The sequence below is a fragment of the Eretmochelys imbricata genome, chromosome 13 (genome assembly GCF_965152235.1).
Source record: "Eretmochelys imbricata isolate rEreImb1 chromosome 13, rEreImb1.hap1, whole genome shotgun sequence".
NCBI lineage: Eukaryota > Metazoa > Chordata > Testudines > Cheloniidae > Eretmochelys > Eretmochelys imbricata.
Genome location: NC_135584.1, coordinates 8,203,489 through 8,220,702, shown reverse-complemented (window position 1 = coordinate 8,220,702; position 17,214 = coordinate 8,203,489). Strand labels below are relative to the sequence as shown.

General features: G+C 41.0%; 2 protein-coding genes across 2 annotated transcripts in view; both read right to left on the bottom strand.

Moving 5' to 3' along the window:
* Positions 1-1,017: 1,017 nt before the first annotated feature.
* Positions 1,018-5,865, bottom strand: RPS21 (ribosomal protein S21). Its single transcript, XM_077832287.1, has 6 exons — positions 5,815-5,865; positions 4,839-4,935; positions 3,560-3,623; positions 2,434-2,505; positions 1,275-1,330; positions 1,018-1,083 (listed from the first exon to the last, which is right to left on the bottom strand). The coding sequence occupies exons 2-6, from the start codon at positions 4,886-4,888 to the stop codon at positions 1,074-1,076; spliced, it is 252 nt and encodes an 83-aa protein (XP_077688413.1). The 5' UTR covers positions 4,889-4,935; positions 5,815-5,865; the 3' UTR covers positions 1,018-1,073.
* A 5,222-nt stretch (positions 5,866-11,087) lies between these two features.
* The window catches only part of CABLES2 (Cdk5 and Abl enzyme substrate 2), a 41,913-nt gene continuing 35,786 nt past the window's right edge, over positions 11,088-17,214 (bottom strand). Inside the window, exons 7-9 of the mRNA XM_077831801.1 lie at positions 16,874-16,980; positions 15,017-15,221; positions 11,088-14,526 (exon numbers count right to left, since the gene is read on the bottom strand). Of these exons, the coding sequence (XP_077687927.1) occupies positions 14,386-14,526; positions 15,017-15,221; positions 16,874-16,980 (453 nt within the window). The 3' untranslated portion in view covers positions 11,088-14,385. The remainder of the gene's footprint in view (positions 14,527-15,016; positions 15,222-16,873; positions 16,981-17,214) is intronic.

Here is a 17,214-nt window from a genome sequence, read left to right as displayed (position 1 = left end):
AATTTCATCAACTGAGTATTGAGTTTGCATGCTTGCCAGCCATTTGCCATTGAAATAAAACACCTGAGGTATGATAAATAAAACTTGGAAACAATTCTTTCAAAACCTAAAGGCAAGAACAGCTGTGAGCTTCAGGTCAAAAGTGCTATGTGGTGGATATTAGCCAGAGACAGGGAACTGACAGATAACAGAGGCAGTGTCAGCATGTGTATTCTCATTCCAACTGGCTGCACTCCCTATGGGCTCTGTTAGTGAGATAGCTAAAAATAACATGTCAGCAGGTAAAAAAATTAATAGGCCATTAAAGGACCTGTATGCTATGTATTAAAATATTGTTTAGATATTTTAAATGAGTTTCTCAGACAGCATAATGCCCTACTTTTTAACATCTGAGGTCATATGAAAAGTGAAGTTTTCCTGAATATTTTGTCTCTTACAGAGTAATTAATACGGGTAAAGCATGTTAAGAAAATGTAAGCATTTCCTATAAGGACACACGATAAGCTTTCAACAGAAGAGCCAAGAGTATGAGCACATCAGTGGCAGAAACACATACGGCACCAATATTAGCAGAAGAAAGCTGAGCCTAGACTTTAATAGTCTCAGTCAAATTAACCCACAAGGGCATATCCTACATAAACTTTCCTTCTGAAACACATTTTGATGGCACAGGCAGAATCAAACAATTTCTAAGTGTTTTCAGACTGCTATACCTGCAAAACATTCAACTCTTGATCTATGTTGTAGAAAGTTAAAGCAAGGGTAATACCATGAGCTAAATTTGCAACATATACTAAATTTGGATGAGAAAGTTTTAAGTTAACAAAAATGCAGACCCGAATTTTCAAATGAGGCACAGTTCTCTATATTGGGTTATTAAAAGGTTTCATCTCTAGGTCCTCAGAATTAGTCAGTTCTGTAACTTTCCTGCACAAACATTTGAAGATATTTTAGGCAACTTTAAAAAACCCACTGGCATTTACAGTTCTGCACTAAAATAAAACACTGCACATCAAATACGTTTAAGCTGTTTATTTTACAACAAAATGTTCCATATCAGAGAGCCTCTTCAGTTAGAAATTCCTGGAAAAGAAAACCAAACAAAATTGTTACAAAATCATAATCTGTTTCAGCAGCTTTAATAAATATTTTTGTGAAACTTCATAAACAGCCTGTAAATCCAGAATACATGTTTTCATCAAGACCTAGAACTTCAGAACCTGGAAAGGAAATCACATTGATAACCTTTGCAAAGATGAGATAAACATACTTACTTGGAAACAATCCCATCATTTTTTGCCAGACGCAGAATAGAATCATCAGATTCACCCTTAAATAGAAAAAAATGGAGTTCTGAAACACAGTCTATAATCCCTGGTTTCTCATTTTTAAATGTAAAACGAGAGATGTGAGGTGCTCAGCTACTTAACAACATTTCTGGAAGCATCAAAGGTTTCAAGATGTATAAATCTGTTGATGGAATGCTATTTGTGCGAATCAGCTTTTCCAAAAGTATTCAAAATATTCATCAACTTTTTGGCCATCTTGCAGTACCAGAAAGTGTTTTTAACATCATACATTATGTCACTTGATGCTCAGTGATATATCTTGTTATTACAAACACACAGCATCCTGATAAAAGTGCAGAAAAAGCCTCAGACTGTGTTGGTTTAAAGAAATCTTAAAAGCTGGATTTTTGTGTTGCTTACGAACACCACAGATCCAACACTGCTCTAGAAATTGGTCACTTGGTACACTGGTTGCCACACAAAAAAAAAACACCCTTCAACTATTTATTTTACTGATTTCATTAGTACAGATTATTGGACAATTTAATTATACATGTTTTAACCAGAAAAAAATATCAGAACAAATAAGTGGAGAAGTTGATTCGGTAATGGAATTTGTTTGTGAAATTCACCTCTCAAATCTAAACAGAATGAATACAAGCTAGGTTTTTGTTTTACATTTAAAACTGATTAAGGTCTCATGAAAGGTACTGGACTGAGAACTTTAGAAACAGAAATCCTCTATCCAGTGAGTAGCACAGGAAGCAACAATACTAACATCCTTACATTCCCCCGACAGTGTGCCTCAGATATCTTCTGGAGGAAGAACAACTTGTGGATAAAGAATAGCAGTGTTTCTATGATGGACTGGCCCTGTACAAACTCCCATTAAAGTCAAGAGTTTTTTTTCCATTTAAAAAGAAGTTGGACGGGGTCCACTGTCTTCATTCCTTTTACTGAGTCTGCCAAATAGTGTTCCAGATGAGAGGTATGGTTTTTGCGATAGACACACTAATCAACTTAGAGTTGGACTGAGATCACAAACTTTTCACAAAGGCCAAACATGCATCACATGGGGATAAACAGTCCAACCAATCTAAGATGGAGTAAACACATTTCCTAATTTTCAAGAAAATATTCTTACCATCCTACGAATTGCTCCACAAATGGCATAAGTTTTGAACTGGCCATTGACTCTGCCTGTGACCTTGTCAACCTACAATTATAATTAGATCATTTTGATTAAGTAGACATGATGGTAGAGACATAATTCTTGTAATGCTTTACCCTCTAAAAAAGATCAAGTTTGCAAACAAGAGGTGTCAAAAGGTAAATTGTTTGCAGAGAAATGGATCCAATGGTCAGAATGTCATGAATCACAAAACCTGAACCAAATGTCCACATTAAAAATGAGAGGTTAGTTCCTCCACTTACATAAAAGGTCCATAGAGTCTGATGGATTTAGGATCAGACAACATAATAGGAATACAATAACCAGTAACAAACTGGTGTATTAACAAAAGCCTGGATAGAAGATAAAGTCAAAGTCTCTTTTGGGACACAAGTACATGTCCAATTTAAAAGTAAGTTTGTGGATTTAGCTGCCTTAATGACAAGCGGGCTTCTCTGGATTTAGTACCATATCAAATTTGGAAGAATCAGTCTTGTTCTGCAGCCAGATAAATGCACAAGAAAAAGGACACAAATGATCTCACTTTTTCAAGTTGTAGGGAAGCTTTCCAGAAAGAGAATGTTGAGCAGTGTAAGATTAAACCCTGCAGAGACCCTTAAAATAGCACAAGGATTTGTTTTTCATTTCTGCTGATCGCCAATCCTTGAATAATGAAATATGGTAAACAAGAGAATTTTTCTCAACATTTAATGGGAAATAAAATCACTTAAAAATGTTCATATTATGGTGATGTAAAAATAAAGTAATTTGCCCAAATCCACACAGTAAGCAAATTGCAGAGACAAAATTGCAAGACTTCCAATTATCAGTTCCATACTTTAACTACTAAGCCACATTTCCCCCATGAATATTAAAAAATGACAAATCCTGTACAAAGCACAACAGAGACAGATTTGCCAAAACAAGCTGCCAAGATAAATTACATCCAATGCTCTTGAGATGGTATTAGACGTACTTGGAGATATAATACAACAATCACACTGAGCACTTCATAAATGTTAGTGAAACTGAAGGCTCTAAATTTCACAAATAGTTAAAACTCTCTAATTAGATCTACATCTGTCATGAGTTATCTTACCTCAGAAATATTCATTTGAATGGAAGCATGGTCCTTCGCACCGATTATTCGGTTGCTAGCAGAGCTGAGGAAAGAGGTAATATGAAGTTAAAATAAGAAGCATACCAGGAGGGTATTATACTACTCAAAGCCTACTAAAGGCCTATCCACGGTATGGGTGCAGGTGGGCTAGCAGTTTGATGGTGATAGTCAAGGCATCAGACAGCTCAAAGATCATACAGTTAAAAATAGGCCTGACACTGGATTAAACCTGGCTCTTATTTGGCAGTATTGCACTTAGCTAGTGCAGTAAATAATCATAATGTTGGACTATTTCATTATTTTTAGAATGTATTTAGCGCTATGTTCACTGCATGCAAATGAAGATAACTCTCACACTGGAAATATGTATTCATACCTGCTCTGGAAAGCAACTATAAGAAACTGAAATGTAGCTGCCTATGATGTCTGAGAGGAATGCTACTTATTTAGTAACACAGCAGTGGTGGTGATGGAATAGAATCAATTAGCCCTTCCAATAGCATCCAGGTTTATCTGAATTTCTTATTAAAAAAACTTCCCAGTACTTATGTTTAATTCTTTGCCTATCTTAATCCTAAAACTGTGACTTTTAGACTAAACATTGTGGAATCCAGATACAGTGAGTAATCATGAATTCATCGTAAAAACTCTTAAGAACCCAGAAGGAGCTCAGGAAACCACTACTGTAGGAAATAAACACATACTCAGAAATGAGCAGTTAATTTTATAAGTTTTTGCTACCCCTTGAAGAAGGTCAGAACAAAATGACACAACACCAATCTGGTCACTTGCTAATGCCTATGTGCTTTTGTGAAAGTTAAGTTCTTTTCTCTTAAACAGTGAAGGTAACTAACCACTGGAACACTATCAATTGTCGTGGTGAAATCTCCATCAGTGACAAGTTTTAAGTCAAGATATTCTCTAGTTCAATAAAGGAATTATTTTGGAGAAGTTTTATGGCCTGTGTTACCCAGGTCAGATTATATGATCACAATGGTCCTTTCTGGCTTTGGAATCTAAGAGGAAGCAGTCATTCAACTAAATTAACCCCTTCATACAATATAGTGAACTGGTGCTTTGGTTAGCAAGTTTCACGCTTCAGGGCATAAACTGATCCTCACACAGCATCATATACCAGTGAGGTTTATTATGGGGATACTGACACTGTTGGATCCAGGAGGCTGCACAAGACTGACCATCTGAGTCAGCCTAGAAAGACCCATGTCCCTATACAACAGCACCAAGGAAAGGCACTCACCATTTACGAGGCACATACAGGTCCACAAATTCCCCAGCGTCGTTCTGCATCTTATTTTTCTATATGCTACCACACAGGGATGTGCAAGAGGAGATACCTAAGGGGACATAAATCACAGGATCATACCCTACCAATCAAGTACTCACATACATGTTCTAACAGCCTAGCCTACTAAGAGCTCTCCAGCTCAGCCTGAGCACACCTCGGTCTAGCCATCTTACATTTTATCCTGTATTATCGGTGTGCCTTCCTCATAAGGTCAATGGCAATAACAAAGCCCCTTGTGAGCTTAATGGAGTCTCTTTCTCCCTTTTTGCAACACATACCACTCCGCTTGCGGTCAAGTCTGCTTTTTGAGCATTTTGCTAGTTTTTGTGGGGATGGATTTTGTGGGCACGTCAGTGTTGTGTGATTCTTCTGGTGGAAAGGCCTTTTCAAAATGGAAGGTTTTGCAGCGTTTCCCATAGACAAGCAGGCGTATTTGCCTGCTCTAACAACCAGGGCCCCATGACAAATGCTTCGCCCTCAACCCTCGTGCGCTTCGCCCTGGGCTCGGTGATCTGCGCGGTCCCAACCCCTCAGCCTCATGCACGGGGGCGGATTCTCTGATGTCACCGGGGCTGGAGCCATTAAATCCCCAACTCCAACCTGGGACCAACGGGCCCAAAGCCGGCCCCAGGCACCTCAGCGCCGCACGGGGCCGGGGGGCAGGCAAAGCCGGGCCGCCCCACGTGGCTGGGCTCGGGACGGGAAGACAAGCCCCCTCCCCCGGCACAAGGGAGACGAACCGGGGCTTTCTCCGCTGACGGCCGGCCCGGACGTGGGACAAGACGGGAGAACCGACCGCGGGCCGAGGCCGCCCCGCCTCACCCCCGGGCCAGAAGACGGGCAGGGAACCCGACGCCGCCGCCCACCGGTATCTCCACAGCCCCCGCGGCCTGCAGCCCCGCCAGCCCGGCCGCCCCTGGCCTCCTACCTCGCCGCCAGCCCAGACCGGAAAGGGCGGGACCCACCGCCCGGAAGCGACAACACACAGCCGGGGAAAGACGCGAGCGCTTCCGGGGCAGCGTCCTTGACGTCAGTGGCGGGAGGCGGGGCCCGGCGGGGAGCGCGAGGCGCCGTTAGCTGGCGGCCGCTCCAGCCCGCCGGCGGAATCCACCCGCCCCCGTTACCGCGGCGGGGGGGAGGGTTAATAAATCTGAACAGAGCTAAGACCTGAGCTGCCGAGAGCAGGGGCGTGTAGCCTCGAGCCGTAGGTGGCAGGAACAGCCCCCCCCAATATCAACAGAGCTGGGCGGGGAAGGGGATTTCCGATTGGCGGGAAATCCCAACATAACAACCCCCCCACCCCCAAATAATAACCCGCCCCCAGAGCGGCACTGTCCGGTTCTGAGACTTCCCCGCTGAAAGGCCGGACAAACCCCCACCTGTAACGCCGACAGACCCCGGTTGTCGGCGGGCGGGATCGAACCAGGGACCTGGGGAGCCTAGTGCATGAGCCTCTACAGCACGAGCTAAAAGCCAACAGCTTCTGAGTAAGGCCCGTCCCAGTGCTGTGGAAACATGAACCCCAGGTTGAACCGGCTCCTTCCCTGAGCTCCTGCCATGGCCCTGGCGGGTCGGGTCTTCCGCTCCTCGGCCTCAGGTTCTCACCCTAGCACAGCGGCTCTCCCACGCCGTGGCGCGGCGGCCCCCTGCCAACAACGAACGTTGCTACACGACTCCAGGCCGCGGGGCAAGCCTGAGCCCAAGGGCTTCAGCCCAGGCAGTGGGCTTTGGCCCGGGCAGTGGGGCTTCGGCCCTGGGCCCCAGAAAGTCTGAGCCAGCCCTGATGACCCCATTCAAATGGGGGTGGTGACCCACTTTGGGGTCCTGCTTCACGGTTTGAGAACTGCTGTCCTAGAACAGAACTGCAGTTGTTTGTCTACAGCCAACATACTTCAAGGCCCTGTATTAGGACGACATTTACTCCAGGTAGAATGGGAGAGCTCCTGCCACTGCTCCCCCTTCTCCCTCCCTAGTGATTGGGAGAAAGCCTGGAAATGATCTTGAAAATTAGCAGTAGGAAATCAATGGGAATTGTGAGGGCTGAGCACCCCTCTGACTCCAACGATACATTAGTGATTGCTTGCCCTTACCTAACTCTCCCCCACCCCTTTTCATATGGGAAACAGTATCTTAGTGGGAGCTGCTTGATAGTGGGACAGCCTTTTAACTAAGCTAAAAACTGTGCCACTGTAGCAATGGAAAATAAGAGTGGGGGAAGGCCTTAGTTGGACATGTGCCTGGCTGCATGGTCCAGGGCCAATAGAACAGGACTGGGACTTGTGCACACTTGTTTTAATCCCATTTCCATCAGTAACTTGAGGTATGATCTTGGGAAATCTCAACCTTCTGCCCCTCATTTCCTTTACATCTGTAAAACATACTTTGTAAAGTGCTTTGAGATGCATCGGTATGGATGAAAGTACTCTTGAGTGCTGCACATTTATATGAATGACAAGAATGTCTCAGCTTTCTTGCTAGACAGCATGAATGCCTTAGCTTTTGGCCTTTACTTCAGTGGATAAGAAACAAGAACAATTAAAACGAAGGGGTAGATGTTCTGAGGCTTGTTCTGTCTGTCCAATTCCCACACCTATGTTTTTCAGAGAGCATTAGCTACTGTAACTAGCTTTAATCAAGGCAAAAATCCATATGGGATAAAGGAAAAGGGTAGCTTGGAACAACTGCTGCACTCTGCAAATAGTAATGGAGGCATCAGAAGTCTAAAGGAAACTGCCTTGTATGCCTCCTCCTCTGTTGGGCTGAAGCATGTCTGGATGCTGGTGATTACTTACTTTGGTGGATTGGGCTGTGATCCTAGAGAAGGCTGCAGTACAGAAATCTCAATTCCTGACACTTTAGGATTAATTCTTTTAAAATGTGAGCTGCTGTTAGGATATAGATATTCAGGCCTGTTTGTAAAGGCCTATACTTTAAGAATTTAGGTGTATTCTTATCTTAGCTAGTTATAGAGGTATAAAAGAAAGAATTAAAATCACTGTCTGCCGGCGTAAGGGCCTTTTCTTACTGTGACAGTCTGAGGCCCTGTTCTTAGGCTAAGATCTTTGGCTAAGCAGCAGAGGCAGCCATAAGCTGGGAAGCGTATGGTCACATCCTCACATTCCAAACTAGTCACATTGAAATAAGGTGCTATTGGGCTGTTAGGAATACAATCCTGTCCTGATAATGCCTATCACCTCCAGAGAAAGGGAAGTGTCTAGAAAATTAAAAGAAAACTTAGTTTAATAGCATTCTGTCTGGCAAGAACTTACTTATTCATAGCTGGGATGTGAAATCCTCATTTTTATATTGTTCTGTTATTGTAGTCCCCATTTCCCTATTGTTTATGTGAATCTCTGTCTGGTTCTGAGATTGTTTTTGTTTGCTGCATAATTAATTTTGCTGGGTGTAAACTAATTAAGGTGGTGGGATATAATTGGTTAAATAATCATGTTACAATATGTTAGGATTGGTTAGTTAAATTTTAGTAAAATGATAGGTTAAGGTATAGCTAAGCAGAACTCAGGTTTTACTAGATAGTCTGAAGTTAATCAGGAAGTAAGGGGTGGGGAATAGGAACAGGGACACAGGTAAGGCTCTGTGGTGTCAGAGCTGGGAAGGGGGATACTAAGGAAGGAAACTGGAATCATGCTTGCTGGAAGTTTACCTCAATAAACATCAAATTATTTGCACCTTTGGACTTTGGGTATTGTTGCTATCTGTTCATGCGAGAAGGACCAGGGAAGTAAGTAGGTAAAGGAATAAATCCCCTAACAGCTGTTATTAAAAGGCATTGAAACAAGTGTCTAGTTTGAATTGATTAGATTTAGAACTTCACTTTGGAGCCATCTGTGGATTGTTTCTTGTTTTAGCAATTGGCGATCAGCTTGCCACTGGCTCGAATTCAGAGGCCATGTCTGTGGAACTAAATTAACATTCTACGTTATCTATAGTGGGTATATAATTATGGCTGCCTTTTATTTAACTTATTCGTTTGCTGCATGAGACAAAAGCAGTATTTGAGGCTGCCAGACATGGTAAAAGTTGATTCAAACAGCAATAGCAAAAACCATTATAGACCACACATGACCATTTGATGTCTCTGGATCTGGCTGGGGAATGGCAAAGTGTCTGGACCCCACTTACCATTCCAAGCAAGCACATTATTACTGACCCAAAAAGCCGCCCTCCTGGTTTCGACCTGCTATGCAAACTTTGGACCACTTTCAACTGCATCCAAACAAACCCTGGAAGATGTGGCTACTCAATGCACAAGTGGAAAATCAAAAATTCCCCTTCATGCGACTGGGGTGAGAACATCCAAACCAAACACAACACAGTGCCCCAAATACAGATTCAAAGGTGAATTGGATGATATCCACAATGTCACAGAGGAGGGCTTGAAATTCTTGCCTTATGGCATACAACTGCATCTACAGTATGTTGCTCTGCAGATGCCATATACACGTGAAAGTGAGCAAGCAGTAGTTTAGGAAGCAGTTCAGTTTTGGGGACCGGGGGGAGACACACAGAAACAGCAGTCCTTACTTTAAATAGTAGGGGCATGGACAGGAGACTGGAACAACTTTCCAGGGAGAGTGGTGGGGGTAGAAAACTCAACTGGCTTCAAGACTGAGCTTGATAAGTTTATGGAGAAGATGGTACGATGAGACTGCGTGCAATAGCAGGTCTTTGGCAATCACTCCATGCGAGGAGGGTGTTTGCTGAGGGGGTTCATTGGTGGGTTTTTTAAGTGTATGAGGAGCCCAATTCATGCCTTGCAGATTTTCCCACAGAAGTGACAGGTGTAAGAGAGAGTTGTTGGCTGAACTCTTTTGCCCTTTCTTTCCTCCTTTGTCGCTTCTCTGTCTCACAAGCACGTCTGTTCTCAAAGTGAGCTGGGGCACCACTGGCAGTCTCTAAGGTGCCACAAGTACTCCTTTTCTTTTTGTGGCACCGCTGTGTTCTGTTCTGCGTGGAGTCCTCCCAGTTTGTACTTTCAGGTGACATATCTCCAATGACCAGTGATCGGACACTAGATATGGAGGACTGTGTTACTACAGAGAATTCTTTCCCAGGTGTCTGGCTGCTGGGTCTTGTCCACATGCTCAGGGGCTAACTGATCAGACTGGGATCAGAAAGGAAATTTTTCCAGGGTCAGATTGGCAGAGACCCAGGGTTTTTTTGCCTTCCTTTTTGGGTCAGTTGCAGGTTGAAATGAGTGTAAATGGTGGATTCTCTGTAACAAAGTCTTTAAATCACAATTTGAGGACTTCAGTAACTCAGCCAGAGATTATGGGTCTATTACAGGAGTGGGTGGGCAAGGTTCTGTGGCCTGCAATGAGCAGGTCAGACTAGATCTGTGATTCTCAACTAGGCGTCCAGGGCACCCTGTGGGGCCGTGAGCAGGTTTCAGGGGGTCCGTTAAGCAGGGCCTGCATTAGATTTGCGGGGAGGGGACCCAGGGCAGAAAGCTGAAGCCACATCATCTGGGGCTGAAGCCCAGGGCCCTGAACATTGCCACCCAAGGCTGAAGCTGAAACTTGAGCAACTTAGCAACGTGGCACCCACTGTGCCATGGGCCCTAGGCAGTTGCCCTGCTTGCGACCCTCCAACACTGGCTCTGGCTTTTATATGCAGAAAATAGTTGTTGTAGAACAAGGGGGCCGTGGAGTTTTTACAGGATGTTGGGAGGGCCTCAGAAAGAAAAGGTTGAGAACCCCTGGACTAGATGATCATGATGGGCCCCTGTGGCCTTAAAGTCTATGAGGTAGTAAGTATCTGCCTTGTTAAACGAATTTGTCCTAGAGCTAAAAGATGTATTAAATGAAGCCTGCCATATAATCACATTTCAGTGTGAAATTTTCCTAGGATTGCTGTAACTGAAAGACTAAATTAGACAGCAGTAGTTTCCATGTATGTTTAGTCAGCTTCTCCAGTTTGTGTCGTCCTTTCACACAGTATTTTTTTTTTTTTTTTAAAATAGGGCATTATTGAAAACCCACAGACATGGGATAAGGATTCAGGGGCAAGTGTCGTACATGAAACTATCCTGAATAGTTTTTTTTGCAAACTGACTTGGATTGTCTCTTTCTGCCAGGTATTTAGGAGGCGGCAAAGGAAAGGCTCTTATGGCTAGAGTGTTCTTAAAGGAATATTTTCCAGACACAAGCCAAAATATGTCAAACTTGACTGGTTACAAAATATGTATCAAAACAAATTTTATTTCACAGCTTCTCAATCCCACAATTTCATCAAAAGATATTAGACAAATTACAAACAAGAGACTTTAATTTAATTTACCAAGACACAAAACTATAACAGCTTACATAAAATGTACAGGCTCCTATCAAGAATCTTTTTGTTGTGCTGAATCTAAGCAGCACCATATTTACATGTGATACATAATTAAACCACACCCCCATATGTAAGAGACCAGCATTTCTCTTTAAAGGAAAAAATGTTTTGTTTTTGCATGAAAAAGTGCAACATCTCTCTTAGAATGTTATGTTGGGTCCCATTTTGGTTTAGACATTGATAATGTTGCAGTAATATTTTCTACCACACAGTGGCAGCTTTCCTATAACCAGATAAATATATCACAATAAGGCTTAACTGAATAGAACTCTAAGCCAATTTAGGGAAGAGAATGCTAACTCCTATAAAACATTACACACACACACACACACGTATGTACGTCACTGCCTTTGCCAAGAGGATCACTATTTCTGTACAGATAAGTCACAGAAAAAGGTACCCAACATACAAGTTGTAGATGGTTGGTTAAAATGACTATTTGGGATCAATAACCCATCTTCAGACTTGAAACAAGATTTCTATAGTGTTACAGAAGAGTTTTCTTCTATTTCTTATAGGAATTTACACAGTGAACACTGTATATAATAGACCATTCCCATGATACAATTTTGAGCCATAATATCTAGGACTTTAGCGCTCAGAGCTTTGGATGTGCACATGCAGAGGTTTAAAATGAGCACCTATTACGGTAAAGCCTTAAAACACGGCTCTGAAGAATACATGCTCTATCTTAGAAAGGTGTCATTTTACATTTTGCTGGTAGAATAAAACCAGCTTGCCCATTTACACACTGACGCAACAACCTGCATCCTTATTCAGGCACAGCTTCCATTCCAATCCAATGTCTGAGGAAGGATTGCAGGATTAGACTTTAATGTTTACATTTCAGTCAGAGCATCTTTTCTCTGTTACATATTAGTTTAAAGCAATTTAACTCCTATAATTAAAAACAGGAGCACAAGTTGTCTGGGAGCACTACATTTTTAGACATATTTACAGTAACATGACAAATGATATTACATTTTTTTGGACAAATACCCTGTGAAGTTTTACATTTACCACTTCCCCAAACACTTAAGTTCCATATTAAATTTGTCCATACTTAGATAAAGAAAAGGTATTGCCTGATTTGGAGAAATTTGTAGCAGATAGTGGACCATTATTAATTGAGTGCACTGTGTTATTTCTAAAAAAAAAAAAAAGCTAAGTTGGCAAACCACAAGTGTTCGTCTAATACTTTAGTAAATTAGAACTTATAAAACCGGCACTAATTATTCAGTATAGAACATTAGCAAATAACTGAATTTTCTAACCTCTCTTCTGGAAAATAAATTCAACTGGCAAGTTGGATGTTCGCTATCTTCCAATTTTAAAAGTTTGTAAAATTCTCCCAGATTAATAAATCATCATGCATGTTAAACTTTACAGAGAAGCAGCGTTATAAAATTCATGTCCTGCGCATTGACCAGAAGGTGCATATTTACTTGCACTAAAGTTGTTGTTAAATAGAAGCTACTAGGTTTAGGACTTGAGTGGTATTACTGCATTTAGATGTATAAAATCCCTTTCAAGTGCTGCTTAAGAGAAAGGCTCTACTAAGGTTGCTTCAATTTCACTGAAGTCAAACTGGCCATAGATAAAATGTAGTTGAATAGCAAGACGCCAGTTTTATGTTTGTTCTTATTTAGTGGCCACAACAAACACACAAGGAGTTGAAATTTACAGTACTCCATGTATCAGAGACCAGGTAGCCTTTTTACCTCAGGAAGAGGTCTAGTATCTAAGTTAGTCACAAACAGAAATTTTGTATTATTTTTGTCCCTTGCAAACACACACAAACACTTATTTGTATCATAATATTGCTTAGAAAAAAAACCCAAGAGCGACTAACTGTATTACTAAAGGTACAACATGTTTCAGAACTGTTTAAACCAAATGTCTGGGCAACAGTGGAAGAAGTTATTTAACCTTTGCATAAACATCAGAGTGCTGCTGAACATTAACCTCTAACTAAATGGCTGATTAAACGTGCAACAAATGCCAGTTTCATGAGGGCCATCACAGTGGCACAATGCTTGGAAGAACTGAGTAAAAAGTAGCAATTTAACAACTGGACATACTTTGTTTCATTGGCTTAGTTTGGAAGCGATAACAGTTCTGGCTTGAAACACTTGTGTACAAAGCAGAGAAAGATCACTCATGATAGACATGGTCATGTTTAAAAAGGTGCTTAGTTTCAGACTATAGTAAACAAATCAAAATTATAAATGATAATACGGTGATTCTCTCACATGTAAGTCAATTTCTTATCTCCAATTGAACAATGGACTACAAGCTGCTTTGCTGCAGCTAACGTGTTCAACAAGTGTGATATGTCACGATAGATTTCCGAACACAATCTTCCTTTCCTTTTTTAAAATAAAACCTTTATTCAGGTATTAATAGTTAAAGAAGTTGAACTAGAATAGTTTCAACTTGCTACCTATAGATCTATAGTACAAATCCCCTCTGTAATATTAGTGCAGATATACTGGAATTGTTTTCACTATATGCAAGGCAAATGCAGGTAAAGGATACATTGCTATTTAAATTCAGGATTCACTATTATGCAACATAAGTAACGTAAAAAGTACTGGTACCAGACCAGTCAGTTTTAGGCACATCTTTAAAAAAATAAAGTATGCATTTTATTAATGTAAAAATGCAAGAAAATTCTCAGATATTCTATTTGAAGTTTATGATTTTTTTGAATGGAAATGATGCTCCCTTTAGTTTCAAGGAAGAAAATAAAGGTTGAAACAATCTAAGAGAATAATAGTGTAGCATCCATTGTAGGGAAGAACTGACCATTTCCTAGTAAAACTGAAAAGGAAAATACAGAATAACCAGCAGCCACAAAGGCAGCTAGTTTGTGAATCATTTGTGCTTTAATGTCCAAAGGAAAATAAAGTTCAAGACAACCCTTTCTGTACCATCTCCTGATACAGATTTGGTACCTGTATCATTAATGTACATCTTGACTGTTTAAAAATCATGCTGCAGTCTTCAAACTAGCTGTAGGCATGATCTGATGCACACTGTGACATAGAAAAGGTCAGTGGCAAGTGTCAAATTCAGGAGCAAAGTGTTCAGTAATGCTGTTAATCCCCAGAGCCACTGGTGATCAGCTGGAATGTAGCTTTGGTTAGGCTTGCTGTGTGAGACGCCTATAATGAGGTAAAACTTGGTTTTCAGGAAGATAGAGGACCAGCTCCAAAGCTACAAGCACGGTAAATTCAAATCCAATGAGATCTCGTCTGTTGAATCTGAATCTTTCTTCTAGTTTCTGCAATGGCATTTTTTGAGAGGGGAGTGAGGAGGGGGAAAAGAGAAGAGGAGAAAATCGGATCAGCAGGATAGCCTCTAGATTGTCACAGATCATACCAGCATAAGAAAGAAAAGTAATCATGTTATAGTCTGAGCTGTACATACATACAGAATCAAATATGCAGTTGGCTTCCAAAACTAGAAACAGACCAATTTATGGGTTCAACTCTGGTAACTGGGAACCAAATTACCCAGTTTATGCAAACACACAGGTTTTTGCATGCTGAAAGGGACAAGTCCATAAGCTTTACAGGTGCTGTTTGGAGATCAAATAAAGACAAGCCATTCCCCGCCCAAAACAGGTGCCTGATTTTAGGATGGGAGCCTAAATTTGGATACTCATTTTTGAAAAAGTCTTGGTCTTAGCTCTTAAAATACAAGACCACAATCTTAATAAAAAGGCAGAGCTTATTTATGACAGTGTATGAAATAATTCAAACTATACTTACATCAAGAAGGTGTTTAACTTCATGTTTCCTGAGATCACTGCTGATCTTGGCTGCAAGAAGCACACAAGCACCAGCACACAGTTTGCGGTTCTGTTTGTTGAGCTTGCCTTGGAGAACAAGCTTCTCGAAGTAAACATATGCCATTGACACAGTAACTGGCTCTAGATTGCACTCTTCACTCAGGTTCCGCATCTCTCTCTTTAAGCTGTGTAGGGACAAAATACCTTTATCACATGAAATGGTTTCTAAAAGACATTAGAAACTCTGCAGCGTGAAGGAATCAAGGATTGGTAAAGGGACTGGAGCCCTGAATTTATGAATCTGTTCATATCTAATCCAGACTAGTTCTCAACAATGTTGTTACCATCTGAAGGCTGTTTGGACAGTGGACAGGCCTGCACAATGCAGAAACGACCCCCTTGATTGCTGGCATTAACTGGCACTTTCAGAGGCCAAGGAGGCAACCTCCCTGTCTCATGGAGATGGTCCCTCTATATCAGTTTTAAGGCAAATTAGCAGGGCAGTGTGGCAAGCTTGTGGTGCTATTGGTCATGCTGTATCTGTGAAAGATTTCTCTCTAAACATGCAAGAATAGGGAGTAGGAGCTATTGAGGAGAAGAGGGGAACAGGGCTTCAGGGCAGGGTGTCTGCATGCAAATACAATACTAGATTTTTCAAATTTAACATCCTCATCTGTAGTTCTCCACATCCAAGACACTATATATTAAATAAAAACTGATGTAATATCTCTGATTGTAAAGAACTGCAGTGGTTGTACTAAGAAAATATTCAGTGTGTAAATATAAGAATTAATAGCCAAACAGGAAATTGCCACCTTGACAGCTTCATGAAACAGATTAGGGCAGAGAAAATAAGAATTCAAGTCCCAATAAAACTCAGTTCCAAATTTTTTTAGTTAACTGAAAACTCTGTTAAAAGTTACTAAACTGATTTTCAGCAATTTTAAGTGGTGTCTGAATTTCCATAGGGCTCAATCCTGCCAATCCGCCATTCACGGGACTCCTATCGAAATTGATGCTAATGCATAGTCCCACTGAAGTGAATAGGATTAAAGCGCATAAGGGTTTGCAGAGTCAGGGCCTAAATTTGCTATTTACAGAAGACAGTCTTCCCACTGGGAAGTACAGCACTGTATCATCAAAACTACACCCCTATAAAGAGGGGCTACAGTACCCCTCCCTGAAGACAGAAGTTAATGTGTTCATAGGGTATTTCTAAAAATATCTGAAATTATATTTTGAATATCTGTATTTCTTATCACTATTTCACTAAAGGCTACTATAACATATCACTAGTTCTCTTTAAAGATAATTGCCATATTGTGACACAGAAAGGTGAAGTTGCCTAGATTTTTTCTTCGTTCTGCAGTTTTCTACAACAATCCAAAACAGGATAGTTTCTTGCTACTCAAATAGAAACAGATAGCCATGTGGTCCCAGATGGAGGCACAGACTGCTTATAGAAAAGGTGGAGCACATTGTAGGCTCTGAAGTCCACTTATGTTTTGATCCACAGTTCGCAGAAGGATTGCTGAGTCAGTTGTAATTTGCTAACGTTATATTAGTACTAAGTTAACAAGGAAGCAGTATTTGTCTGAAAATAACTACTTTTAGGTTGAATTATATGAGGACCATTCCCAGCATCTTAAGTATTTTTGTAATGGCTGCCATCCCACAGCCAGCTTAACTTGTAATAAGAGATCATCAGTATTTAATCATATACATTATTAATAGAATTAATACTTAATTCCATACAAGTGTTAGAGGAAGCAGCTTGTACAAGAGGCTTAAAGGCCATTCACTCTCCCCTTTCTGTTCTAAAGTGCTTGTTTCTTACCTTCTAATTTTGCTCAGTGTTAGCTTGATGTGAGGAAACTTCTCTTTAAAAGTTTCATTCATGTCCTTTTTAAGGTCTGAGGGTTTCACATATTCTATTACTGTGGTCTGAAACACAAGAGGCAAATTTTCTATAACATTTGTGGTTTCACCTTCAACAATGCATTATAGGTGCCCTTCAAGCATACCCTCTGTTTGATACAAAGGCAAGACAGACACATCTTTAATAATATTTTGCACTCGTATAGTGTACACCAAGTGCTTACACAATATTAAAAAAACCTCAGCAATTTGCAAGACAGAATTATCCCCATTTTACAGACTCAAACTGAAACTGGGAGG

Excerpts from the sequence above, each read along its gene's own strand:
- RPS21 (XM_077832287.1), bottom strand. The coding sequence starts at position 4,888 with ATGCAGAACGACGCTGGGGAATTTGTGGACCTGTATGTGCCTCGTAAA. Across the intron at positions 2,506-3,559 it reads TTCAAATGAATATTTCTGAG|GTTGACAAGGTCACAGGCAG; the intron begins GTAAGATAACTC and ends TTATAATTGTAG. Across the intron at positions 1,331-2,433 it reads GTGGAGCAATTCGTAGGATG|GGTGAATCTGATGATTCTAT; the intron begins GTAAGAATATTT and ends TTTCTATTTAAG.